Source organism: Notamacropus eugenii, chromosome 3 (genome assembly GCF_028372415.1).
Source record: "Notamacropus eugenii isolate mMacEug1 chromosome 3, mMacEug1.pri_v2, whole genome shotgun sequence".
NCBI classification, from domain to species: domain Eukaryota; kingdom Metazoa; phylum Chordata; class Mammalia; order Diprotodontia; family Macropodidae; genus Notamacropus; species Notamacropus eugenii.
Window position 1 is genome coordinate 225264926 of NC_092874.1, and position 27808 is coordinate 225292733.

At 41.4% G+C, this 27808-nt stretch overlaps 1 protein-coding gene across 1 annotated transcript; it reads right to left on the reverse strand.

The window, feature by feature from the left end:
* Nucleotides 1-6487: 6487 nt before the first annotated feature.
* Nucleotides 6488-21936, reverse strand: LOC140531378 (keratin, type II cytoskeletal 73-like). The gene is made up of 9 exons (XM_072650343.1): nt 21484-21936; nt 18062-18276; nt 17669-17729; nt 16691-16786; nt 14868-15032; nt 11596-11721; nt 10658-10878; nt 10105-10139; nt 6488-6911 (listed from the first exon to the last, which is right to left on the reverse strand). Exons 1-9 carry the CDS (start codon nt 21934-21936, stop codon nt 6652-6654), a joined length of 1632 nt encoding a protein of 543 aa, XP_072506444.1. The 3' UTR covers nt 6488-6651.
* Nucleotides 21937-27808: the final 5872 nt, after the last annotated feature.

Genomic DNA, 27808 nt, shown 5'->3' on the forward strand with positions numbered 1-27808 from the left:
TACTCCATGCATGGTTCCTGGAATGGTTGCTGAAGGATGGACTAAGGGAAGGAAGTTACATGCATCCTTCCTTGGGGAATTCAGAGTCTAAAAGTGGAAATATGACACATACTCAGGACAGAGAAAATTTTTAAAAAGAGTCCTAGGACAACTGGTCAAAGAAACCATAACTATCTGAGGCAGAAGAAGGGAAAATAGCTGGAAAGGGAGCAAAAGAAAAACAGGAGAAGGAAGGAAATGGTAAAGTTAGAAGGAGAGGTTGTCCTAGGTAAAAATGGCTTGTGCAAAAATATCCCCAGAGACAGGTGAGGACAGGGATTCTTAATATTTTTTGTATCCTAGACCCTTCTTCCAGTCTGGAAGATCCCTAGACCCTCCTCAGATGAATATTTTTGTTTAACATTTGAAGAAAATGCTTAATTTCAATTAGAGATGAGTGAAAATAAAGGTGTACCTTACCCCTCCCACCCCTGAAATCTATTCATGAGCCCCTTGAAGGTCTGTGGACCCCAAGTTATGAGCTCCTGAGTTGGAAAATGTCCTTCCCCAAAGAGTTCCACAAATGAAAGAGATCAGAGGCTGTACCCGGAGGCAGGGGATTGACTGTGATGATCCCTTAACATCTTTTCTAGTCCCCAAAGACTATGATTCAGGACCTGGGACTATCCAGACACCACTAATCTTGCATCTAGGATCTGATAGGAATGTCAGCCTGTGATGACTCCATTTTGCACCCGGAGGCAAAACATTAGAGTCAGGCAAAGGCAAAATTAGGACAAAAAGCAAGGCTGTACTGCATCTGAATTGACAGTCCATTTTCCTATTCTACCCCTATTATAATTGGAAAGTTCCTTATGTGTAACTGAACTTCCTCTGGCTATAACAAGCCTGTTATTCTAGAGATTCTCTTTAGAGATGAAGAGTAGATGGTCTTCCTTAGTCAAACACTTTATTTGTTACAAGCGTTTGGGCTTTGATTTTTCAGTGGTGGAGGAGGAAAATAGTTTTTTGTTCATTAAAAAATAAATTTAAAAAATCAATAAATAGGAGGCTTAGTGAGTCCCTGCTTAAACATGACTTCTCTAAAAAAGAGCTCTGTCTCAGATTAAATCTCTTCCACTGTTCTGTGTACAATTTGGACTGTGTCAACTGCTCCAGTCTCTCTTTGCATTACTTCATGCCTCCTCTCTCTTGTCAGACTGAAAGGTCCGCAAGGGACCTCATGCCACTTCCCCTAGCATCCACTTCTGTCCTTCCCTCAGCCAGCTCGTGAACCTGCACATGGAGATGGGAGAGGGAGTAAGAGACAGAAGCATCACAGGAAGAGCAGGGAGATGCTGAAAGGCTTTCTGACACATAAGAATCTGGAGCCACTCTAAAAGAGGGTGACAAGGATAGGGAAAGGATTCAGAACCACTCTGTATCAGGATTGGTTGAAGGAGATAAGGATGCTTATACTAGAGAAGAGGAGCTTCAGGGGAGGAAAATTGTAGCTGTGGTCAAGCTTTGGTAGGGTTGTCATGTGGACAAAGGGCCAGGATTATTCTATTTTGGCCCAGAGGATAGAACTAGAAACAATGGGTGGGAGTTTTACAGAAGCAAATGAAGACACAATGTTGGGGGAGGTTCCCAATAATTAGACCCATCCAAAAGTGGATCAGACTGCCAGGAGAGAAAGTGGGCTCCCCCTTCTTGGAGGTCTCCAAGCTGAGGCTGGACAACCACTTGATGGATGTGTTAGTATAAGGATTCCTTCCTGGATGGGTTAGACTAGATGATGCTGAAGTCCCTTCGAACTCCAGTGATTTAATTGGGGAAGGGGAGTAGTAGAGAAGACATATTTACTCTTCAAGTCTTCAGAGAGCTGTCATATGGAAGGGGAATTAGATTTATCCTAAAATAAACTCCTTGAGAGCAGGAACTGTTTTATTTCAGGCTTTATATCTCCATCATCTAGTAGGAGCCCTTGCACATAGTAGGCACTTAGTAAATATATTTTAAATTGAGTTGTTCAATTGTTCTGCATCACTGCAGGAGAAAGAATTAAGACCAAAAACTATAGGGTAGCTGATCTGGACTCAATGTAAGAATTTTCTAATAATTAGAGCCATTTGAAAGTTGAATGGGCTGCCTCTCAAGATTTCTCATCATGTCATGATTTCCCATCAAGTCATAATTTTTCATCATGATTAGCAATGTAGACAACCACTGAAATCCAGGATGTTAGAGAAGAGATTCATATATTAGGCAGGGAGTTAGACCAGACAACATCAGAGGTCCCCTTCATCTTTGAAATTCTTAGTGAGAGGCAGCAGGGTGTAATGGAAAAATCACTAGACTACAAGTCAGTAAATTTGTATACAAATCCCAGCTCTGTCACTTTCAATGTGGGCTCTCTAAGTTTGGTTTTCATCATCAATCAAAAAAAAAAGAGATTGGATGAGATGATCTCTATGGGTCCTCCTATAAGTTTATGTCTCCCCGGCTTCTTTCTGTACCATTGGGATGTCTCTGTGGCCTTGACTTTACTAGGCCCTTCTGGGGAGTTAAGTGATGCCCTGTGTATCAGAGCCAAGGGCCCTGTGTAATCACAACCAAAACTGTTTACCTTCCAAGGAATGAAGGTGTTAGAATCTTAATAAGCAATGGAAGCAGAGGGAGAGGGAGGCATCAAGGTGATGAGAAGATTAAGAAGTCTAGGGCTGACCTGAATAGAAGGATTTTGTGACTCATTCTTCTGGGGGATATGTGTGACCAGCCTCTTAGAAGAGACCTGGGGGAAATCTGTGTACCTAATCCTTCTGAAAGATCTACATGAACTGCCACTCTGAAGTAATGATCTGTGTGTTCAATCCATGGTAGATTGGGGGAAGATCTATGTGTCCAGACCCACCAAGAGTGTTCTATGTCACAGGTCCTTCTTTGGGTTTGTATAGTCAATCTCCTGGGGGAGTTCTCTGCCTCCTGTCTCTCAGGAAAGGAAGGATGTCTCTATGTCTGTGCTTCTATCAAGAGAGTCTATGTATTCAGAACCTTTGGAGGAGACGGTCTATGAGGAGGATCTTTGTCTAAATATTTCTTCCAGGGTTCTTTGTAACCAGCTTCTTCCTCTGTGTGTTCACTTACTTTGGGAGAAATAGTCCATATATCTGGGCTTCTTCAGGTGTATATGTGTCTAATTCCTTGAAGAGTCAGGAAATATGTATGTCTTTCTCTGGGCAGGGGGTGGGGGAGTGCCGTAGGGATGTGTGGAAAGTTTTGTAACCTCTATGGGCTACTGGGAAGAGAGTGTAAGTAGAGATGTTGAGTAGTGAAGAGAATTCTGGAGAAATCTGTAGACCTGGATCTGAATCCCAATTCTGACACTGATGAATTATATGACCATGGACAACTCACTTCAGAACCTCAATTTTCTTACCTGAAAAAATGGGAATAAATTACATTTTCAGTACTTATCTCACAGAGTCATTATGAAGAAAGCATTTTATGAACTTTAAGTGCTATGTAAATATGAACTTTTATTAACGAACTCCACCCTATTTTCAACCTCTTATGTATTTGGCATCTCTCCCTTCACTTTAAGCATGTTTTACTTTTGAGGACAGAAATACACGGAAGAAATCTCAGTTACCGAATTAGGTTAGACTAAGGAGGAAATCATCTCTGAGGTGTGTAAGACAATGGAAGGAACTTTTGAGGGATGCTTTGGCAATCACTTTTTCTGAATAGAGACGCCCCATTTGTCTGGGATATTAGTAGTTCATCCCAAGGACAGGGGAATCGATGAGATAACATTTCGACATCTTTTTGAAAAGGGATGAATAAATGTATGCGTGAGTCAGTGACCTGTCTTCTCTCAGAAGGAGGGAAATTGCTAAAGACCAGAGGTGAGAATGAAGTACCAGAGTGGGAGGATCAAAAGGGTGAAGGGTGAGGGATGAGGCCTGGAGGATAGCTTTCATCAGCATCCCAGGCTGGATCACCCCAATTGCTAAGTCATGAACTGAGGTTTAGTATGCCGCTAGACCACCCTCTGATCTTCAATCAACACTGAGATGCTGCTCCCAGAGAAGGAGTCTTTAAAGCAGAGGAAAGAGTACCATTTGGAGATTAAACAGAGAGGTAAACAAGATGGCCCCTGGATTGGGTTGTAGTGGCAGTTTTGTAATTGAAGGAATGATCAGAATGTCAGTCAGTGGAGGCAGTGAGTGTCTCTTTCCCCAAATCCAGGTAGGAACTCTCCCAAAAGACAGTAGGCTCCTTATTTGAGGTCTTTGGGGCCTTTCGCTGGAGGGATGGTATTAACTGTGGTCCAATCCTCTAATCCTGTCCCCCAACCCATTTTCTCATGTTAGACCTCTGGCACTACTGATTAAAGTTGCTTATCTGGTGCCCCATCACTCGGGTACAGAACACACTAGAGGGGAAGGGGATATTGGGTCTGCTGCACTTCCTGTCTTCCATCATTTGGGAACAGGGTTTTAGACTTTGTAGTGAACCTAGTAATTCTCATCTTGGGGGTATATATCATTTCCCCTTGTCTCAGCCTGGGAGCTCCCTGAGGGCAGAAATGGTGTCACCCTCTCCCAGTACAGAGTCCAGAATGGCACTTTTCACAAGGTGGTCCAGTAAAGAGGAGGGGAGAGAGGAAAAATAATTTCATGACACTGTGGCAATCTAATTGAATTTAGACAGGAGATCTCCATTCTAATCCTGAATTTATCTTCAATTAGCATATGAATAAACTCTAGTTATTATTCTCTTTGTGTTAAACTAGATGACCTCTAAGATTCTTTAAGCTCTAAGATTCAATGATTCTGATTTGCGAATCAGCTTTCATATCAAATCAGATGAGTGGGCTGATAAAAAATATTAATGGATACAGTAGTATGCTGGAAGCCAATTGTTCAATTTGCATTGTGAGCATTTAGGTGTTAGAAATTGCAAACGATCTATGAATCAGCATTTATTTATTATTTTGTTGTTTGTCTGGACTTGAGAAAGGGAAGGAGAAAATGTTAATATTGCAGATTGAACTGAAAAGTATGTCATGTAATCCTGGAAGAAATGTTTCTCAAACTAAGATACTTTGCAATTCTCCAAGTTTAGTTGTTTTTTAATAAAATTTTGATAATAGGATTGAATTTTGTTTGTTTTTTGTTAATAGGAATTAAAATAATAATAATTTTAGAGGATTTTTCTACAAGGGCTAAACTGAAGGATTCTACCACTGTGGAAAAGTTTGAGAAACCCTAGATTCTAATCCAATGCCCTCATTTTGTACAGGAGATAACCAAGGCTCAGAAACTTTAAGTAACTTGCCCAAGATCACACAAGTAGTAAGAGACAGAGGCAGGATTTGAACCCAGGTCCTCTGGCTTCAACTCTAGGGAGTTTTCCACTGTACCAGGCTGCTTCCCTTAATGTCTCACTCTACTTAAAACAAACTACTGAGTCACCTCCTTAAATCTAAATTTAATTCATGTAAAAATGAAGCAGTTGGACTTGATAATTCTAAGGTCCTTTCCAGCTCTAATATTATTTGGATAGAATCATTGGTCTGGGACTAACCCTGCTTTTTAGATTATTTTTGGTGATGCTGGAGGAGACAAGTCTGCAACAATAAGTCTCCTCAAGGAGGGACCTATCCAGTTTGTCCCAATAAAAAACCCTCTAGGCAAAGTTACAGATAACACAGAATGTTTGTCGAGTTTATTGGAGGGACACAAAAAGGAGGAAAAAAAACAGTGAGCAGGCAGACCAGGCAGCAAGCAGAGAACAACACCATGAAGTCACATGTACAATTGCATGTGGCCTTTTGTTCACAATCCTCTCTGAGAAAAGCCATCCACTAGAACTGTTCATCCCCTTTCTGAACTGAGACTACTTTCCTGTGGTAGTGTCATCTGGGAAAAGGGATTACAGCTGACAACTGAGCCCTCTCCCTCTCTGCATTCAAGAACTTTGCTATCAGTACACCTTCCTGGAAACTATCTCTTTCAATCAGGGACTTCAACTCAGTCTAGAAAAAAAAGAATTTCCACTTCCACTCAATCAGGACAAAAAAAAGGAAAAGAAAAGCTCACATCCTTGCACATAGGAGATGCTTGATAAAAATTTTCACTGAATCATAGGCTGGGTAACTTCTTCGGAGTTACAATAGACATTCCCTTGAGAGGGAGACCAGGGTACTCAGTGTACAAGCAGGATGGAAACTGAGGCAACTGGGATTGCTCCTGGGGGAGGACTTCTTTTTTCTCTAAAACCCCAGGTTGGTAACTATGATGCAGAATGTGGAGTCTTCTTCTCTAGAGAGGTAATAAACAAGGAAGCATTTCTTTCAGGAGTGGGTGCTGGCTGGGTGCCCTGGGTGGAGGCCGGGGTGGGGGGCAGACAAGGCAACCTCTAGTCCTAAAAGTCTGTGATTTCTATCAAGAAAGACTAAGGTAGAGAGCCCAGAGATGGAGGAGGTTCCAGTGACAAAGGAAAGGAAGGAGAGGATTCTAAAAAAGGAGAGGAACTTCTTGGAAAAGTGAAGTAAAAGGAAATTAGGTGAATCTTCCATCTCCTTCAGGTTGGTGCATGAGGGCAAGAGAGAACCACAGAGAACAGAACCTCAAAGCATCCAAAGCCAGCCTGGCTCTAGGCTGTTTATCGGGTCATTTTCTTGGTGGGTGAGCTCAGAGCCAAAGACACCTTCCCAAGGGCATCCTTGTATTCGTTGGCACTGCTCAGTTGTGTCTTGGATTCCCCCCTTGGACTGCAGGCCCCGCTGCCAATGACACATCCTCCGCCAAGGGTTCCATAGCCACCGCTAACTGAGCTGGGCCTGAAACCATAGGAGCTGGCACTGCTGAGCCCAAATCCAGTCCCTGTGCTGGCATTCCCAGCCATGGTGCTGCTGATCACAGCTAGAAAAGAAGGAAGAAAGATGGTTAGATCATGCTCTGGAGAAACCAGTAAGGCAGTGTCTAAAAATGAAGTCAGGGCTGTAGAAAGCATTAAGTTTGCAACACAGGGAAGCACGTTAGAGCCAAGAAGACTTGGAAAGGACCTACCCCCAACCCAACAACTGTTGATGCTTTGAGCAAATGACACAGCCAAGTGTAAAACTTCCCAAATAATTTATGATTACAGTGTATTGGATCATCTAAAAATTAGCAAAAAATTAAGCTTGGAATGATATTCTGACATTTTTAAAGTGAAATTTTAATAACTACAAAGAAATGTTTCAACACAGAGAATGAAAGAGAAACTATGAACTTTTATTAGTTTTTATAGTAGAAATATTCATGTCTACTAAATTTAACAAGATAGAAACAAAATCACCATATTTGTGTTCCCTCCTCTATTTTTTTGTTTCATTCTGTGGCTCTTATAAATGCTTATTGATAGGGGTTTTGCCTATCGCTTACCCACGAACACCCCTTCCCTAAGCCTTCTCTTTTAACAGACAGGTAGGTAGAATCAAATAAAACAGGTCAGCACATTGAACATGCAACCGTGGCCCTGTGGCAAGAACCCTTGAGAAGGTATCCAAAGACCTGCCTTTGAATTGCGACTAGGCTACTCCTCATCTGACCTGGGTAAATCACTTCTGCTCTCTAGACTTGTTTTCTCAGCTATAAAATGGGAGGATTGGACCAGCCCTAAATCTTGTGATCTAAGATTTTTTCCTGCAGCTGATTGGTTTAATCAAAATAAACTTGGTGGGAAAGCCACTACAAACCTCACTTGGGGACCAGCTGAACCTCTATGTGAAGAGGAGACAAAAGAGAGATCTGCTGATAGTAAAAATTGTCTTGAGGACAATCCATAAAGATTGAATGGTGGTCTGGACTTCCCAAGGTTTTTGTTGTTGTTCGTTTGTTTGTTGTCTGATTGGGGGGTAGAGAAAGAGGAGAATTTATTTTTCTGGAATCTTGTGATTACTGGGGAGAGTGCAGGAGTGAAGTGTTTGAATGACAGTCACTTTCTAAGAAGGCAAGCTTTTCTCTGCATGTTACCTCTCTCATTAGAATGCAGAGGCTTTCCATGGATGAGTTCTCAGAGAGAATTTTAAACAAAGGCCAGGGGGTTATGTACATATAACTTCATGGTGTTACTCTGCCTGATCTCAGTTCACTGCTTTTCTGAGTCCTTCCAATACACCTGTCAAATTTATTATGTTAATGAAAGTTTGGCTTAGAGAATTTTCTCTTGGGAGGAGGACCAGTCAACTCCTCCCCTAAAGAACAAGGACAGTCTGTCTTTTTAGCTGCTGTGTTTAGCACAATGACTGAGGCAAAGTAGATACTTACTAAATTTTAGTTGCCTGACAGTGAAATCCTTGAAAAGAGAGAGGAGAAAAGCTGTCACCCAATCAGAATACAGCAGAGAAGCCTAAGGGATAGCTCACCATAGAGGTGTACAACTGTTAGTGGCAAGAATAAATTGTTTATTTGTGTCTAATGATAGTCATTTCTAGGGTGGGAGTAGACGAGGAGAGGGAAGAAAAAAAGAAAAAAGAAGAAATTTAACATGATAATTTTGTTGTTATTTGAAAGAAATAGTAAGTCGCGCATAGTAGATTTGTAGTTTCATGTACAATCATCTTTTTATTGTATTATGCTATGGAAATGCTCATTTTATTCCATAAATTAAAAGTAAAAGAAAGAAGTTTTGTACAAATAAAACAAATATGATGAAGATTAGAAGTAAAGCAGAAAACTGGGGAGGGTGAAATTTTATAGACAGCTTATCAGATAAAGGTCTCATATAAAATATGTAAAGAACTTCATCAAATCTATAAGAATATGAGTCATTCCTCAACTGATCAATGGTCAAGGGATATGGACAGTTTCAATGAAGAACTCAAGGCAATTTATAATCATATAAAAATCCTCTAAATCATTATTGATTAGAGAAATGAAAATTAAAACAACCTTGAGAAATCATTTTGCATCTGCCAGATTGGCTAAAATGATAGAAGAGGAAAGTGATAAATGTTGGAGAAGATATGGAAAAACTGGGACAATAATTCATTGTTGGTGGAATTGTAAAATGATCCAATCATTTAGGAGAGCAATCTGAAATTATGCCCAAGGAGTTATTAAATTACCTATACCCTTTGATTCAATAATACCACTACTTGGTCTGTTTCCAAAGATGATTAGGGGAAAAGGAAAAGAGCCTATGTTTCTAAAATGTTTATAGCAACTCATTGTGATGGAAAAGAACTGGAAATTACAGGGATGCCCATCAACTGGGGAATAGCTAAACAAGTTGTGGCATATGATTGTGATGGAATCCTACTGTGCTACAAGAAAGGATGAGCTCAATGATTTTAGAAAAACAAGGAAAGATTTGCACAAAATAAAGAGGAGCAAAATGAGCAGAAACAAAAGAACACTGCGCACAGTAACAGCAATATTGTTTTAAGAATATCTTTCTGCAAATAAGTTATTATTTCATGAAGAAAGGTGCTATTTAAATCCAGAGAAAGAACTGATAAATACAAGCAGGTAGAGAACAGTTTACATATGTGTGCATGCGTGCATGCATGTGTGTGTGTGTGTGTGTGTGTGTGTGTGATGGTAGCCATCTCTGGAGCAGGAGAGGGAGGATGGAAGAAAAAAAAGAAATTTACATGACAACTGTTGCATATTTGGAAGGAATAGCAAATTGTGACTTGCAGGTTCATGTACAATCATTTTTTTAATTGTACTATGTGATGGAAATGCTTGTTTTATTCCACAAAAATAAGTTTTCAAAAAAGAATAAATGGTCAGTCAATAAACATTTATCAAGTTTCAAAAGGTTGGAGGAGCCACCAAAGGCCATTCAGTCAGTCAGTCAACAAGCATTTATTAAGGACCTATATTTGCCAGACATTGTGCTAAGCACTGGGAATAGAAAGGCAAGAGACAGTCCCTGCTCTCAAGGACCTCACAATCTAAAGGAAGAAAAAAACACACAAACTATGATTAATTAATCCATATGTAAGACAAAATAGGAAATAATTTGTAGAGGGCATCTACAACTATATTTGAAGATCTCTGTCACAGGTACTCAATAAGTATTTATCAAGTGATTATAATTGATGAAAGGGTTCAGGATACTTACAGATGCTCACAGAGTTGGTGTACTCTCCAGACATCCTGTAAGAAAGAAATGAGCAGATCTGAGTCCTCCTGCATGGTACAGCATCCCAGAAGGACAGACATATTGAGCTCACTCAACAAACATCCAGATGGGAAGACTGGAGGCATAAAAAATAAATAACACCTGGAAGCCAGACTCACTCATTCTTTCCAGCTGTCTGACTTTATTCACTTCCATTCCCACATTTCCAGGCCCCTACCCATCTGCTAACTTCTCTTCATTCATCAAAATAACAGAAAATTACGCCTGAATAGGACCTTGGAGAGCAGCTAGTCCAATATCCCTATTTTACACAGACATTAAAGGGCTAACTGATACATTTCAAGTCATACAGTGAGAACATCAGGATCTGAAGCCAGGCCCCTGGGGAGGAGGCTAAATGTATTTCCTGTCTCTTAGACCTGCTCCTCGATTTTAGCTAAGCCCACTGCTTTCTTTCCATGAGGTTGACTGACTTCTCTTCACATGAGCCACACTTAAATGATCCTCAGTTATGCTTATTCCCCACTGTCACCTGCACTCCTCGCCCTCCAGCAGCTTCCTGTAGGTTGCGATCTCAATGTCCAGGGCAAGCTTGGTACTCATCAGCTCTTGGTAGTCCCTTAGCAGGCGAGCCAGCTCCTCCTTGGCACTATGCAAGGCACCCTCCAGTTCATCCAACTTGGCCCTGGCATCTTTCAGGGCACAGTCACCCCTCTGCTCAGCATCTGCAATGGCTGTCTCCAGGTTGGAGCACTGTGAGGCAAAGGACCAATTCTAAGGCTTACCCTCTAATAATCATTGTAATCGGTTCCAGATTGAGTCTACTGCTCTATTCATTGGGAGCAGTTGGGAAAGAGTAGCCACTATGTGATCAGGGTAGAAACCTTATTTTCGAGGATAAATATTTCCACTGTGGTCCTCAGAGACCTATGAAAAACATTTTCCAACTGTTTCTTCTCTAGAGTTCGAGGATAATTCCCAGGGCTGGAGACTAAGTAACGTAGAGACATAGAGTCAAATATAAGGAAATAAAACTGAATATGGAGACAGCGGAGGGAAGGTGTGTGTGAGGGCTCCAGGCTGAGTATGGAGGACGGCAGGAATGTGTAAAGTAGATAGGGATGGGATGAACATAGAGAATGGAGTGAACATGTCAGTTGAAAAGAATGAGTGGAAAGGCAGGGGATAGGATTAAGTAAAGAGAATGAGAGATGTGAAGGCTCTAAGGATATGAGGATAGGGAATAGGGATGATGTGAGAGATGGGAGCCTGGGTGTAAAGGCAGGCTGAGTGGAGGGAATGAGTTAAATACCAGAAATGAAAAGAAATAATACTGGGAATTCAATAAAAGATTAGGTGTCTGTGGGGACCCTATCTCATCCTCAACTTAGGTTCAGAGTGCCAGAATACTCCAACTCCCACTGTCATCCCCACTGTGGACAAGGCCAGCATCCGTTATGATGCACTCACCTGCTTCTTCACATTCTCAATCTCTGAACGAAGTCTCTGAATAAGCCGGCTCAACTCTGAGATCTCATTCTTGGTGAGTTTGAGATCATCCCCATGCCGGCTGGCTGCCAGCTGCAATTCCTGAAACTGGATTCCAAAACAGTATCATTGACCCAAACAGTTATTTGGTGCTAACCAGAGCACATGGCAGAGCATCCCTGCACTGGTGAGCTGCGATGGTGGGGAAGAGATCTGTGGGGAAAGTCCCAACATTAGGCTGACTCCATTGGCAACCATCCATTCGGCCATTATGAGCACCTGAGGGCCAAAGTTTTCTTCTTTGTATTTACTCAGAATCTAGCACAATGCATTTCATCGTAGGCACGGAACGTTTGCTGAGTGAATGTTGAGTGATTAAACCATTTATTCATTTTTATTTGTTTTTATTTTTATCTCAGACAATTTCTGCTCGACTTGCTACCCCATTTCATAATGTGGCCATAAGGACACCCAAAAGTATCCTCTTATCCCTATAAAACTCACAGTTACTCATGAGAGGATTCTCTGATTTATCTTTAAAAAGTATGGGGATCAGGAAGGGAAGCTCTGCTTGGTTATTTCTATAACTCAGGCTATCAACAGTTACCATGATAGTGGAGAGATAAGTATATGAGAGAGGGAGGAAAAAAGACAGAAAAAATGAGAGAAATATAGAGATAGAGAAAAAGAGTCAGAAACGGAGAATGACAAATATACAGAGATAACTCCTACTGAAAAGATGCAAATTTTGACTTCATGTAAAGAGAAACTTCCTAACTACTAGCTATTGGAGCTATCCCAAAGTGGAATGAAGAGCCTTAGAGGGTAAGGAGGAGGGTAGTAGCCTCCCCTTCTCTGGAGGTCTTCAAGCAAAGACTTGATGCCCACTCATATATGGTTTTAGAAGAGACTTTTGTTTAGATCCTTCTTGGGTTCAATGCTCTCTGGGATCTTATCCAACCCTGAAATTTGGTCATCTGGATCTGGAGATTATGCAAGCCTGAGCTCTCTTTCTAATGACACAATTAATTTAAAATAAACTAGATTCCATGCCAATAGTATGTCTTTCTTTGGTCCGACACCACACTGAGACATTCATTAGACAAATACAGTCTACTTTCCATTCTCCATTTGTGAATTATCTGTAGCACGTAATCTCCAGAATATCTCCTCCCTAACCCTTCTGATGCTTCTGGACTCAGACTTCTTAAAATGTACATGTCCTCCCAAGAGCATGGAGCTCCTTCCCACCACCTTTTGATTTTATCCCATCTCCAGGTGGGATGGTAACTTTCTTCCTCTTCTACATAAGTCTGCTTAGTATTTTCCTCACCATCATTATTATTATCAACAATGATAAAAGCAATAGCCATAATAACAGCTTACGGTGATGCTGTTGTTTGTGGCTACATGTTACATGTGTTATCTAATCTATTTGAGGATGATGAATATTTTAGTCACTCAGAGTGGGGATGGGTGTCTCCTCCTGGCCATACTTTATCTGGATGGTTACCTCTAGCGTAAGGGTCCAGGAACTTGTTTTTGAAATATTTTGATCAGTGATTTCAACATAATTGATTTCCCTTGAGATCCTAGGTATTCTATTTTATACATTCAAAATTTTGATTCTGAAAGGGCTCCATAGTTTTCATTAAACTTAACCAAAGGGGTCCAAGGAGCACACACACACACACACACACACACACACACACACACACACAAATGTTAAAAACCCAGGCTCTAGAGAGAGAATCAATCCTGATCCCTATCATTTTATGTGAACTATGGCCATCCTGTTGCTCCTTATCAACTATGTATCCCAACACCTGAGTGAATCTAGCTAACTCTCTTTCTTAGGGTTAACAAAGGGAACAGTGGCAGAGATAACTGAAAATTTATTTTTAGGTGACTCTAAAACACATTCAGCAACTTTCTGCCAGAAAGCTGACCCAAGATGAGTCTTCCCTCCCCAGCTCACACCGAGAAGCTTTAATTTTATATCAGAGTACTTGAGCTCAAATTTCAGCTTTTCTGTTTACAGCCTGTGTGATATTGGACAAGACACTTTTTGTGGACCTCAGTTTCCTCATATGTAAAGCGTGTTGGACTTGATGACATTTAAGGTTCATTCCATCTCTAAATTCTAATATTTTCTGAAAAGATAACAAGAGACCAGTCCTGGAGCAAAAATCTGCCTTAAAGTAATACTGACCTTATTAAATGAATAATTCACTCAAGGACTCAAAAGTATTGCATCATATACTCGCTGGGTGGATCTCAAGGCAATGAGGTGATACAGTAGATAAGAGAAATGGACTTAGAGTCAGGAATATCTGAGTTTAAATCCTGCCTTTGACATTTGCTGACTGTGTGACTCTGGGCAAATCACTTAATCTTTCTCAGGATTAGTTTCCTCATCTGTAACATAAGGAAGCCAGACCTAAGGTTCCTTCCAGATTTAAAGTTTTGACTCCTCTAAAGGGAATGGGAGTGACAGTCTTGTTTTTAAATACTGATTGTGCCTCTCTCCCAGATTTGGAGGAATCCATATCCTCTAGTCTCTCACTCACCATCCTGTCTCCTAAGGATTGTAATAAAATCTCTCCATAGTTTGTAGTTCCCTTGAGAAAGAGTCTGATAAACCCCAAGGGGTGTTTAGGAAGTAGTCTTCCAGTGAGAAACTAAGCTATCTGAAGAATCACCTTCCCACTCACCAACCATTAGGGAGGTTAAGATCAAAGTGAGTCATTTTCTCTCTCTTTCTTGAGCCTAGAATTGGGTTTGATTGGAGACTAGGGGAGATTCAGATAACAGCAAAAATAGCACCCCCACTTCAGCAATTAATTTTAATTAACAAGAGAGACTAAAATGCATGTCTGTTGCATCCTTCAAAACCTGCTTCAAAACTCATCTCCTGTAAGAAGCTTTCCCTGTCTAATTCTACCCAATGTCAATAAAGTCTGTACTCAGCCTTTATGTACCTATTTAACCCTAAACTCACTTACACTTGACACTCAAAGTGTCTTTGCCTAGAGATGTATCCTGGGTAGGTGTCCAGTTCTCCCCAATCAGATTGGTATTTCTCCCATGGCAGTGACCATGTGTTCCCCAGTCTGGATCTCACTCCCCAATCACTCACGACAGAACCATACACACCGTGGGTCTTGAACCTCAGCACAGGCTTCATGAAAAGAACAGATCGGCCCGGTAGTCCTGAGACACGTGGTAGGTGGGGCTGCTCCAGCCTCACTCACCTTGGATTGGTACAAGTTCTCAGCCTCAGTCTTGCTCTTCATGGCAATATCTTCATACTGGCTCCTGACCTCATCGATGATGCTGCCCAGGTCCAGGTTGCGGTTATTGTCCATGGAGAGGATGACAGATGTGTCACTGATGTGGGACTGGATCTGGGCAATCTCCTACAAAGATGAAAGAAGTAGCAAGAAACTCGAGTTCAATTGACTTCATGGAGGAAACTGAAAAAAACAAAGGCAGGATTCAGATACATTGATCCAGGGAAGTTTGATGGAGTGGTTAACTGGAAATTTCATTGAGGAGGTAGACTTAGATAGAGAAAGATTTCAAAAGGTAGAGTTAAGAATGGAACATTCCTGGTGGACGGGACAGCTTTTCCCAATACAGAGGCTGGGGTGGGGAGGGAATAGCAGGACAAGGACAAGATTTGGGAGCAGGGACCAGTCTAGTCCAACTAATAAAGAGAGTGTAAGAGGAGAATAACATGAAATCAGGTCATACAGATAAGTTGGAGTCAGATGTGGACATGTCAGATTTCAGACTAAACAGTTAATAGTTAATCCAAGAAGTGAGAAAACTGAAGATTTTTAAATGAAAGAATGACAAGATAAAACCTGTACATTCTAATTGTTAATAGGACAGCATAGCACAGAACTGGAAAAAGCTCCGACAGGGAGAGAGCTATTCACATGTGTCACCATGTGTGGTAGAGGACATTTCTGGGTAAACAATGCAACCATATGAAAGTCTGGGGGATCACCATTGCCCTAGAGACGAGACTTCAGCCTGTTTGCCAAAGAGTGTCCAGGTAACTGTGGACCTAAACCCTGAAGGCACAGAGAGCAACCTGGGTCTTGGAATCTTGTAGAAATAGAGGCAAGGGAGAGGAGCTCCACCATCCCCTAAGATTCCTGAACATAAAGCATCTACTACTGAGGCTTGATTGATTAGAATTCAGCATCAATGGGGAGAGAGAAACTTCAGGGCCCCAGAAAGAAAGACAAGAATGGGAAGGTGCTTAGACTGGCCAAGAGAATGCCCTAGGTACTCAGCATCACTGAGAACCTTCCTCCCCCTGTCCCAGCTTGTGGGGGGGGGGGGGTGTGTGGGTGTGGGTGGGTGTATAGAAAAAAAAAGGGATTGACCTCAGTGGCCTGGAGGCCAAGAGGGGCTACCAGATCTCCCTGGAGAGAGAATAAAGCAGAGTTGGTATGACCAGATATAAACCAAAGGAAGTCTGCAGCTGGATAGTGCAGAATGTCAAGATTGAGCAAAACTACATATATGAAATCAACATTGGTCTCCTCCTCCACCCCCAAATGTATACACTAGGGAATGCCTGGGTTCTTAGACTTTCCAAGGTCACAGGAGCCTGGCATTCTTACTCTAAAATGGGCTGTCCCCTCTGCTTTTATCTCTGCTGCTGCCTGTTGCAAGAACTCTAACTAGGATGGTCTGAGGCAGGTCATTCAATGCCATGATCTCATAGGCAGCTGAGAAAGAATAAATGCCAACTTGAAAGTAAAAGGAGGACATTGAACTTAATCAGGAACTGTCTTTTCCAATTACTGCAGGGGTTGTTTTCAGGAGGGCGATGGGAGCCAGGGGAGAGGTGAAGTATGACAGTGATTGCTTGAAACGCAGATCAGTGTTTTAGTAAGGAGTTGGAGGGAGTCCTTGGATGAAGGCTTGCACAGATTCATTCCTCTATGGAGTGGGTAGGAGGAAGAAAAGGAAGAGAGAGAGACAGGAACATAGCAGAGACAGAGAGGAAGAAAGGGAAAGAGAGAAGCTCAGTGGGAAACAGTAGAAGGGTACTCACTCCTTCATACAGGCACTTAAGAAATTTTACTTCTCCATCTAGGGATTCCACTTTGGCCTGCAACTCCACCTTATTTGTGTAAGCAGCATCCACATCCTAGAAAGAGGACAGATATTCCTTGATGTGGCTTTTTCCATGCCTTGAAAAGTACAGACACTTTCCCTTCTCCTCTCCACCATGGAAACTTCAAAGCCAGTTCAGATTGTGTCCATTTAGTCCAAGGGAAAGAGCCCCAAACTGAGTATGTGGGTTCTAATCTCTCCTCTGCCCAGACATGACTCACTATGAGACCGTGGGCAAATCACTCCCTCTCTCAGGAAACGAATGGGAATGAAATAAGATACAATCATCTTTCCATTATCTGCACGTGGATTATCCACTTGAGCTTCTTACCACCACCACCACCACCCACCTCTCCTCCCAACTCCCCCATCCTATCACACATACACACACACACGCACACGCACGCACACACACACACACACACACACACACACATGCTTGCAATCATTCCCGCTTCTGTGTATGCTCATGGAATGCGTACTCATTTAAGCCCTTGCCTCAGATAAGCAGGATTCAAAAGGTAAACCTGCTGTTTCAGAAAATCAAGTAACACATCCCCAAACCAAACATTTTTTTTTAAATTAGCCACATCCAGAGTCCCCTAGATTGTCCTAGATAATCAAAAGCTTACCATGATAATTGTAATAAAAATAGATCATGTTTGCATAATGCCTTGTTTTATTTATATCTTACCACTGAGGCAGAATTTTGAAAGTGCTAAATAAACACACAGATAATAAATACCATCACCACCACCTACCCCTTGTTGTGTCCTTTTCTTCCTGAACCCACCTACCATTTAGTAGAGCTCCTCAGAAAGCCTACTACCTTCCTCTGAGAGCTGATCTTCCTTCTGTCATCCCTCCATCCCCCACCTTTCCTATTTTAGATGCTGATGGATCTTCACCTCCTCACCTTTTTGAGCACCACAAACTCATTCTCCGCTGTTGTCCGTTTATTGATTTCTTCTTCGTACCTTTGGTTGGAAGGATGGGGGAGGGACATGGAGGAGAATGAGGATGAGAATTACGGTAAGCATATGTGATCTGACCCCATCTTGATGACAAGGGACCTACCCTCATCTCACAAACAATAACATATTTAGAAGGATTATTCTGGGACCATGCAAATAAATCTTAAGTTACCAGCCACAGAATCTTACCATCAAATCTTTAAGTGTGGTTGGCAATACTGAAACCTACATGAATGGAGGGCATCTTTGGGACAGGATGTCTCACACTCACCTCCTTGTCTCCCCAGTGCCCACAGGACTATTCTCCACTCTATAGGACTGATCTCCCTTCTCACCTCTTCTTGAAGTCCTCTACGAGGTCCCTCATGCTCCTCAGCTCAGAGTCCAGTCTCACCCTATCCCCTGACAGGGTCTCCAGCTGCCTCTGCAGATTGTTGATGTAACCCTCATAAATAGGCTCTAAGTTCTTCTTACAGTTGCTCAGGTCCAGTTGCTGCAACAAGTTCCACTTGGTCTCTAGCACCTGGTTCTGCTGCTCCAGGAACCGTACCTAAAATCCAGACCAAATTGGGTTTTACATTCCCAGAGCCCAGGATATGCTGGCACCAGCTCCAGTAAGCTGGCAAGAGCTAATTGCCACATTTTCAGTATGAGCATTTACATCTCAGAAATCAGGGACTGCCACAAATTAGGACTTGACATATTGCTTTGTTGGTTTCTATATTTATTAGAGCAATGGAGAAAGTATTAATAATACAGATTAAAATTTTAAGATGTGTCATGCATACACACTTTTTGGAGAGCTGGTTGTTAAACACTTACCAACACTTATCCCTGCCTAAAGCCCAATATGACGAGCACCCAAAACTAAATTGGATAGCCAAAACTTTGTCTCTTCACTCGCTCTCCTATTTCATTATTTGTTCATTCATTCATTCTTTCATTCATCAAATCTTTATTAAGTATCTCCATGTGTACAACATTGTGCTAGATGCTAATGGTGGTGGTGGTGGTGGTAAGTTTGGGGGGTGAGGGAGGAAGGATATCTCATAAGACTCCATCCCTGCCCTCAAATTGCTTACAATCTAGCTGAGAAATGAGATACACACACATGAAAATTAGTAAGTTATCAGGACTATCAGTCATAGGGACTGATTAGTTGCAAGAAGAGCTCATCTTTTTCAGTTCATTGAATGGCCTGCTCACTGGTTCCTCAGTGCTCCATAAAAGTCTTTATGTTTTCTACTGTTATTTCTCTGAATCTAGTCTCACTAATTCACCCTCTCCTATCTTAACAGTTCAGTTCAACAAACATAGCATGCTTATTGTGCTAACCCCAAGGGAGATATAAAGTTTACCCAAGACAGGATCTCCATCCTTATGAAATTTACAATCTAGTAAATTCTAAACATGAGCACTTCATGAAATGAGAAGACTAAATCTCAAAAGTTCCTTCCAGCTCTAAAACCAATGGTCCATCTGATCACCTACCTGAGACATTTTCTCCCTCTTTTTCCCACGTCTCTGTCCTTCCCCTTCTTCAAAATTCTATTCCCTACTGCCCTCCCTTGTTTTTAGCTAAGGATAGCATGACTTTGCTTTCCCTAGCCCATTATTTAGCACTAACCCCAGAGTCCTAGATCTTATTAGCAAGAGATGAGGGAGTTCTTATCAAAGGAAACAAGTCTTAGGATCAACTCTCAGCTTTAGTATACGATGCATCCTCAGCCTTTGGGTAGAGAGGTTCAATATCTTTGATAACTCTTCTTAATAATGATGCTCACCTATAACACTGATATCTACATGCCAATCTTTCACTAGAGCTCTATTGCCCCTGGATAATGAGTTGCTTTAATCCCTGCAGAACATAGATGCTTAGTAAGCAAAGAATGATGACCTAGAACCAACTGTCTGTCAATGGAAGAAAAACCCAGGCCTGATTTGACCCCACTTAATGAATGATCAAATTCTAGAGTTGGAAGGCACTTCAGAGGTCATTTAATGCAACCCATAACCTATGCATGAATTCCCTTCATGATGTACTTATTGCCTATGTGACTTTGAATGAATAATTCACTTCTCTCAGCCTCAATTTCCTCATCTAAAAATGAGGGAGTGGAACTTATTGATTTCTAAAGTCTCTTCCAGCTCTAAAAACTAGGAGTTTTAGGATCCCTGACAAGGAGTCCTACAGAATCTGCTTGAAAATCCCCAATGACAAGGAACTCTCCTCACAAAACCACATTGCTTCTGCCCCTAAAAAGCTCATATGTCATGAAAGACCCCCCAGAAAAGATACTGAATACAGTAAGAAGAATTTGGACTAAATTACAGTTGCCTCATGAGCATCTTCTGATTGATGTGAAGTTATTAGATAGATATGTTTGAAGGAAGAAAAGCGGAAGAAAAGTTAAAAAAAATTATAGAGTCTCCTTCCCTGGAGAAAAGCAATTTAAATCCTAATAATACTATCTGTTATCAGTTGGTGAACAGTTATCAGAAAACATGAAATGCCTCCCTAGATCAGCCTCAGTCAATCCTTTCCTAAATTGGAGGTACCACAGGGGAGTTGGAGTCAGGGAAAGTGGGCTGTCTTCCTTTACATTAACCTCAACTATCAAGCAAGTGCTCAAATATTCTTGTTTTTCCCAATGAACCATTCGGAATTGGCCAACCAGAAATTTACCTAAACATTCTAAACTCTGTTTACAATTTTATCTTATAGCATTTTTTCCTTAGGATAGTCCTCTCTCATTAGGGGCGCAGTGACCACTCATGAACCAATCAAATTAGTCACTGGTAAGGAAGCTTTCATCAGTTTCCTTTTTCTGTTCAGGGCCAGTCTTCTGCTTTCAGGGGACTCTCCAAAAACTAGTGCCAAACAATGCAGACAATCAATTTCACCCCCATGGCAGCTCAGAACTCCTGAACTCAAGAGAGTTACCAGCCTTCTCCTATAGCTGAGATTACAGACATGTGCCACCACTATCTTAAACTTGCCTCTCTCAAGCTCAGTGGGTACCAGGTTTTCTAGAGTAGGTTCATTCTTCACGGTTTTTTAGGTTTTCAGCAGATATCAGTCATGGCTTTTAGGCAGGGTGTGCTGATGCTCTGAGGTCCTCCCAAATACAGATTTCTGAGGACACTAATCAGAGCACCTCCCCAGAGAATATAACAGTTGGCTTAGTGACTAGAGTGCTGGACCTCACATCAGAAAGACCTAAGTTCAAATCTAACCTTCCAAACTTCCTAGCCTTGAGACACCCCTAAGAAGATCACTTAACCTTTGTCTGACTCAGTTTCCTCATCTTTAAAACAAGGATAAAAATCTTATCTACCTTCCGGGATTGTGATGAGGATATTTGTACAGTGCTTAAAGCGCTATAAAAAATACTAGCTTACAGAGATTATTATAGAGATTGAGCTGTTTCCTAAACCTGGAGATCGTTCAGTAAGGCCATGAGACTATGGGCCTGTGAACACCTCTCTCCATAGCTTTACTTCCCCTATTCCCTCCCTCTTCAGAAGAGGGAAGAATCGCTCTCCTGTTTCCATCTCCTTGATACTCAAGGACAAAAATTAGTCCTCTTTCTTTTGTTTTCCTCTGCTCTCACTACCAACACACACACACACAGACACACACACACACACACACACACACAAGCAAAATGGGAAACAAGGGTAGGTCATGCATTAACTGGCTATTATATAGGAAGAGGGATTTTCAAGGCAACACAAAGAAGCTTGGCCAACCCACCTTATCAATGAAAGAGGCAAACTTGTTGTTGAGAGCTTTGATCTGCTCCCGCTCCTGGGTCCTTACTTTCTGGATCTCAGGGTCCAACTCCACATTGAGTGGAGCCAAGAGGCTCTTGTTGATGGTAACTTGGTGAATGCCTCCTGGTGGGCATACCGGGGGGCACACAGGGCCTAGGGCAACACTCCCAAAAATGCTCCCAGCAAAGCCACTCGCCCGACCCCGAGCTAAACCATAGCCCCCACTCCGCCCACTCCCACCAGCCACACTGAGAGAGATACTCCTAGTCCCTCTCAGGCTATAGAGACTCCGACTGCCAAAGCCACCCTGGAGTCCTTTGCCCCCTGCTCGGTAGGAAGATGAGCTGCTCGGACCCCCAGAGAGCACAGCTGAGCAGCCACTGAATCCTCCCTTGGTGGAAGCTCCTGACTTGTATGTGAATTGACGGTTCATGTTGTTGGTGGAGAAAGCAGTAGTTAGACCTGAGCAGAGATGAGTGAAGTCCTTTGGGCAGTGGTTTAACATTTCCCCTTTATAGAGCTCAGAAGAGAATTCACTTCCCTAATTTGAGGGTTTGGTTTGCCTTCAAGCAAGAAGTCATTTTCTCCCAGTAAAATCAGAGACACCAAGTAAATAACACGAACCCCCCCCCACTTTCCAAACTGCTTGGCTTGCAAGCTTTGCTCATGTAATTTGGATTTTATCTAATTAAGTGACTGCCATGGGTCAATTAGCCCAGGCTGAGTTATCTCTAAAGGGATCTGGGCTGTGGAATTTGTCTTCGCATCAACTGCTCTTCAATAGGGACTTCTGATAAGGGATGGGGGGTCAGTCTGGAGGGGGTGTGAAAAGAGACTCTTAATCCACTATGTCATTGATAAGAGATCTCTGGACTGGCTGGCTGGATCAGATGGGCTAGTGCAGGATCCTTGGGTGTATCTCTTTAATGTGGTTAGGAATGTATCTCCAGGCTTGTCTTCCCAAGAGCTCCAGAAACTTTTCTCATGGTCTTATAGAATGCTGGAATCTCCAAGTTGGAAAAGACTTGGGAGGGAATCTAGTGCTCCTGGCATCAAAAAGAATGAAACCCATGCCAGGCAAGCATTTTCCCAACCTCTGCATGAATACTGCTGGGTTAACAAAGACCATATGGACATTCCCCCAAATCATATGAAATTAAGGGAAAATCTTTTATATTGGTCAGTTGAGAAGAAATGGGTAAAAACACTAAACTTGAAGTCAGGCAGACCCATGTGTAGGTTAGTCACTTAATCTTTCCAAGTTTTAGTCTCCTCATTCATAAAATGGGAATAATAATTACACATATCTCACAGAGTTGTTACTGTCAAATATAAAAAAAAAAGTACATGTAGAGCTCCTATATAAACTACACTTAATTCCACAGCATGTTTGAAAGCTTTATAGCAGGTTTTTCAGGAAGTTATGGCAGATTTCAGTTATAATTATTGATTAATTGATTGCTAATGTTTTAAGAAGCTTATTGGAAAACATCAAGCAGAGAGCATTTAAAGTCAAACTCTTACATCCTGGCTGGCAAGGTTCCTCTACTCACTGTCTACTTCCCTACCAAACACACACACACATACACACACACACACACACACACACACACACACAGACATGCACACACACACACACACACACACACACACACACATGCACACTTCTCAGGGCACTTTTCACCTAGCCAGCTAACCCGCTTAACTTACTAACTTACTAACTTACACCCTGCAAACTCCAGGCTGTGGGCAAAGCAATCCCTTCACCTAAAATGGTCTTCCTTTCCTTTTTCCTCTTTACAAACTCTATGCCAAGTGACTTTCCATAGACAATCTTCCCTGATGAGCTCCCGCCCCTCAACCCCGGGAGAGGCACTCACTCCATTCTTGCCATCAAACGTCCCCATCCCATTCCCCTTCATACTTAAGGCTTTGCTCATCAACAATAACAGTTTATACTGGCTTGGGGATACTCTATCCCCAGATGTGATCCAGGACTTGGACTTCTTTGTAAGGGGGGGAGGATTAATAAGTAGAGAGAAGGTCAATCAGTATGACAGGGGACAGAATGGGGGTAAAGAAGAAGAAAGAAATTGACTCTGGTTAAATCATATAATCGCAGAAGACCAGAGCTAGTAGGCACCCTAGAAATAATCTAATCTGATTTTAAAGATGAAATGTTAAAGTATTTCTCTAGTAAGTACAGGAGCCAGGACTTTAACCCAGGTCTCCTAATGCTCAGTGCAGCAGATGAAAAAACTCAGAAGCAAGAGTACGCTTATAAATATTTAACAACCGGATCTTACAGGGAGGAATAGGAGAGAGGGTCAAGAGCATATCCATGACATGCTTTCAAATTTTATCTGCATTTTTAATATTTCTCCATCATTTTATTAAGTTTAGAGAATAAAAACAAAAAAATCAAACCTCCATTTATAGCATTTGCCTATTTTTTAAATGCTCCACTGAAAATCTAACAATCAGCTTTCACTAGTTGGTTGCAGCAGGCTCCAGTACATCTCTGTCCAGAGGTCCTTAGGGTACAGTTCCAATATCAAGGCAAATGACAATGCATCTTTATTAGTGTTGCTTCCATTGGAATCAATCATTTTGAGTCATCTGACTGTTTCAATGACTGTAGTAACAAGTGTTTTCTGTCTCCTCAGTAGTATTTTTGGATGCAGTGTCCAGGACTGCCCCCAGGAGAGTCTGAGGAACAGTGGTGATAGAGGCAGACAAACTCAATACACATCTCCAATGTGTGGTCACTTCACCTTTGTGGACCTTAGATTCCTTGTCTATAAAATGAAGGATTTGGGGGGCTTACTGACTGGAAGCATTTTGTTTGGCCAGATGAGACTCTGAGAAGCCGCTAAGGAGCCACCCTGGCTTTGAAAACTCAGATGTTGGTGCTTCTCTCTCTGGTAACTATGTATGTATGGTCAGGCAGTTGCATCTGTCTGTTGATTTGTGATATATGCGTTGCTTACTGTCAGACAGTTTGGAAGCGCTGTCTGTTGATTTCTCTATGTTTTCTCTGAAGTTCAAGGTGCTGACTTTTTCCCCTGAATGATACATGTGCTTGAGCAAAGTGATCGCTGAGCCCTCAAAAATAAATTAAGGTTTTATCTAGAACAGGCCTACACAAAATAGGGCCAAAATTAAATAGACTAACCTTCCTCAGGACGCAAATAGGTTTTTAACAGCTCACTTTTCAAGTAAAGATATAGTTAAAGATTAAACTATTTTGCAAATAAACCATTTGTCAAAAGGGAAATTTCAATTAATATCAATTAATTGTATTTGTTACTTAAGATTTTTATTTATCATGAAATCATATTAATGTTAAAAATTACTTTGCTAAGCAGCACAAGTTTTAATACATTTTTAATATATTTAACATGTTTTTTCAGGGTTTCTTACTATTTACATTTAGTTAATGGAACATATTACACTTCTTGCCAGCAATCAGTTTCTCATACTCCATAATTGGGGCAGCTAGGTGGTGCAGTGGATAGAGCACCAGTGCAGGAGTCAGGAGGACCTGAGTTCAAATCTCACCTCAGACACTTGACACTCACTAGCTGTGTAACTTTGGGTAAGTCACTTAAGTCCAATTGCCTCATCCTGGGTCATCTCCAGTCATCCTGATGAATATCTGGTTACTGGATTCAGATGGCTCTGGAGGAGAAGTGAGGCTGGTGACCTGCACAGCCCTCCCTCACTCAAAACAAAGTCAAGTGCAAGTCATGTCATTATTTCTCTGATGGCATGATTTTCTTTGGCAATGAAGGACAAACACACTCCATAATCATGTTTGAAATTGAGTTCTTTAGATATTTGAAAGCTAACCTTAGTAACCACCTCATTTTCTGAGTTTACTTTCTTGAAAAAGCATTGCCCCACTGAGATTATTCAACAATTTGTACACTTTAATTTGTTTTTCATTGGCATCCAATTTGCTTAAGTCAGGATGTTTTGATTCGAAATGACAACAAAGATTACATTCTTTCAGAATGGCTGTTATTTCTCAGCAAACAAGATGCAATATTTTGTCTCTCATGCAAATAAACAAGTACCTATTTGCCCACTCTGGTTTAAACCCTCTATGTTCAGATTTGATCTTCCATTTCTATCACCCATTTTACAAAGTCACCCCCAAAACTTTAATGTTAGAACCAAAAATTCTCCACAGCAACTCCTCACATACAAAGAAACACTGAATTGAGTGTCTGACCTTGGAGAGAGCCCAGACACTTATGTACCTTGGGAGTCAGCTGCACAGCAAGGGAGGGAAGAAGTCCTCTAATTGTTACTTCTCATCACATAGCTGGCATTAACTGCGTTGGTGTGTGCCTGCACTCACTTTGTCCATGTTCAACACTAGTCATGACAGAAAACACGGCGATATGACTCTCACTCCTCTCAAACTAGAGACAAACTGATAATGGTTGCCACAAGTCATGTGACAAACAGGAGAACATGACCAATGGCAACCCACCTGCCAAGTTACAGGACAGGCACAGTAATGACTACTTTCTTTTACAATATCTACATTTTTCTCAGGCCACCTGAAATCCTTTGGCAGGCCATATACTGTATAGGCCTGATCTAGAAGGCCCTATCTAACTCTAAAAGTCAATAAGAATATAAAAGACCCTTTCTAATCATTCCTTTTTCTGTGTCCCAAGACTTTGACACTGGGCTAAAAAACTTTCCAAAATGAACAAAGTTAAAATACATTTTTAATAGGTTGCTCATAACATTATGTAATGACCAACTTTGATAGACTTAACTCTTCTCAGCAATGTAATGATCCAAGACAATTCCAAAGGACTCATGGTGGAAAATGCTGTCCATATGCAGAGAAAGAACGATGGAGTCTGAAAGCAGATTGAAGCACACTATTTCCTCTTCTTTGGTTTGTTTGGGTTTTTTCCTTGTGTTTTTTTTCCTTTTGTTCTGATTCTTCTTTCACAACATGACTAATGTGGTAATATGTTTAACATGATTGTACATGTGTAGCCTATATCAGATTGCATGCCCTCATGGGAAGGGGAGGAAAGGAAGGAGGAGGGGAAATTTGGAACTCAAAATCTTATAAAAGTGAATGTTGAAAACTAAGAACAAATAAATAAATTTTAAAATAAAATTAAAGGTTGTTTACGCTGAGACCAGGTGCAACAGATTGTTAGTCCAACATAGTCATTCTATCAGCCTGCCTCAGTATAGAGTGCAAAGAGTTTGCAATTCTGAGAAGTTTGCCCAGCTTTCAGGGTCCTTTGAAGAGGTCTGTCACAAATGAAGTATGAACATAAATAACACGAGGAGATAACACAAGGCTGGGAGATACAGGGAAGGATGGAATCAGTCTGCTGGCTGCCAGAAGATCTTTATAACTAGAACTATGGGCAAAACCTAATCAAGAGGTTGCTTATACCTTGTAAGTGAACTTTAATCAGCGTAAGTCCAACATAAAAAAAGTAATTCTACAAGGGAGTTTAAAGAAAAACAGCTGGAGTGCAGGACAGAGGAAACATAACTACCCAAGAATTCATTAAGTAGCCAGCCAACAAGTATTATTTAAGAGCTTACATTAGAATCAATGCACTGTGCTGTGATATGGTGTGTGTGTGTGTCTGTCTGTCTGTCTTTGTGACCTGCAGGGTCAGTATGAGTCAACAGGGCAATATTCATTTCTGGGCTTACCTTTTAGGGAAGTCTTTGACAAGCTAGAACACGTACAGTGGAGAGCAAATGGGATGGTGAGAATAGCAGAATCTATGCTGCAGGGGAATTGTTCGCAATAACTTGAGATGATTAGCCTGGAAAAGAGATTATTGGGGAGGAAATGACCTGATAAAGAGCCTCTAGAATCTGAAGACATGTCATGTAAAAGAGAGATCACACTTATCCTTATTGGCTCCTAAGCACAGGACTAAGAACAGTGAATAAAATGTGTAAAAAAGAAGCTTTCTTCTTTAAGTGAGGTAAAACTTCTTAATAGTTAGAAGTATCCAAAAAATGGAACAGGTTGCTTCAGTAAGTGGTGAGTTCCCTATCACTAATAGTCTTCCAAAGGAGCTTGGATAACCACTGACTTGTCAGGAATGTTGCAGCAGCGATTCCTAAGCAAGTTGAATTTAGATTAGATGACTAAAAGAGGCAGCTAGAAATCATTACACTGCCAGTTCCTTGAGAACTGCGACTATCTTTTGACTTTGTTTATATACTTAGAGCACTGAGGGAAGTGTTTGCCACATAGTAGGGTGCTGAATAACTGCTTGTTAACTGATGATGGGTTC

Excerpts from the sequence above, each read along its gene's own strand:
- LOC140531378 (XM_072650343.1), bottom strand. The coding sequence starts at position 21,936 with ATGAACCGTCAATTCACATACAAGTCAGGAGCTTCCACCAAGGGAGGA. Across the intron at positions 16,787-17,668 it reads AGTTTGTGGTGCTCAAAAAG|GATGTGGATGCTGCTTACAC; the intron begins GTGAGGAGGTGA and ends TCCTCTTTCTAG. Across the intron at positions 10,879-11,595 it reads TTGAGAATGTGAAGAAGCAG|TGCTCCAACCTGGAGACAGC; the intron begins GTGAGTGCATCA and ends TTTGCCTCACAG.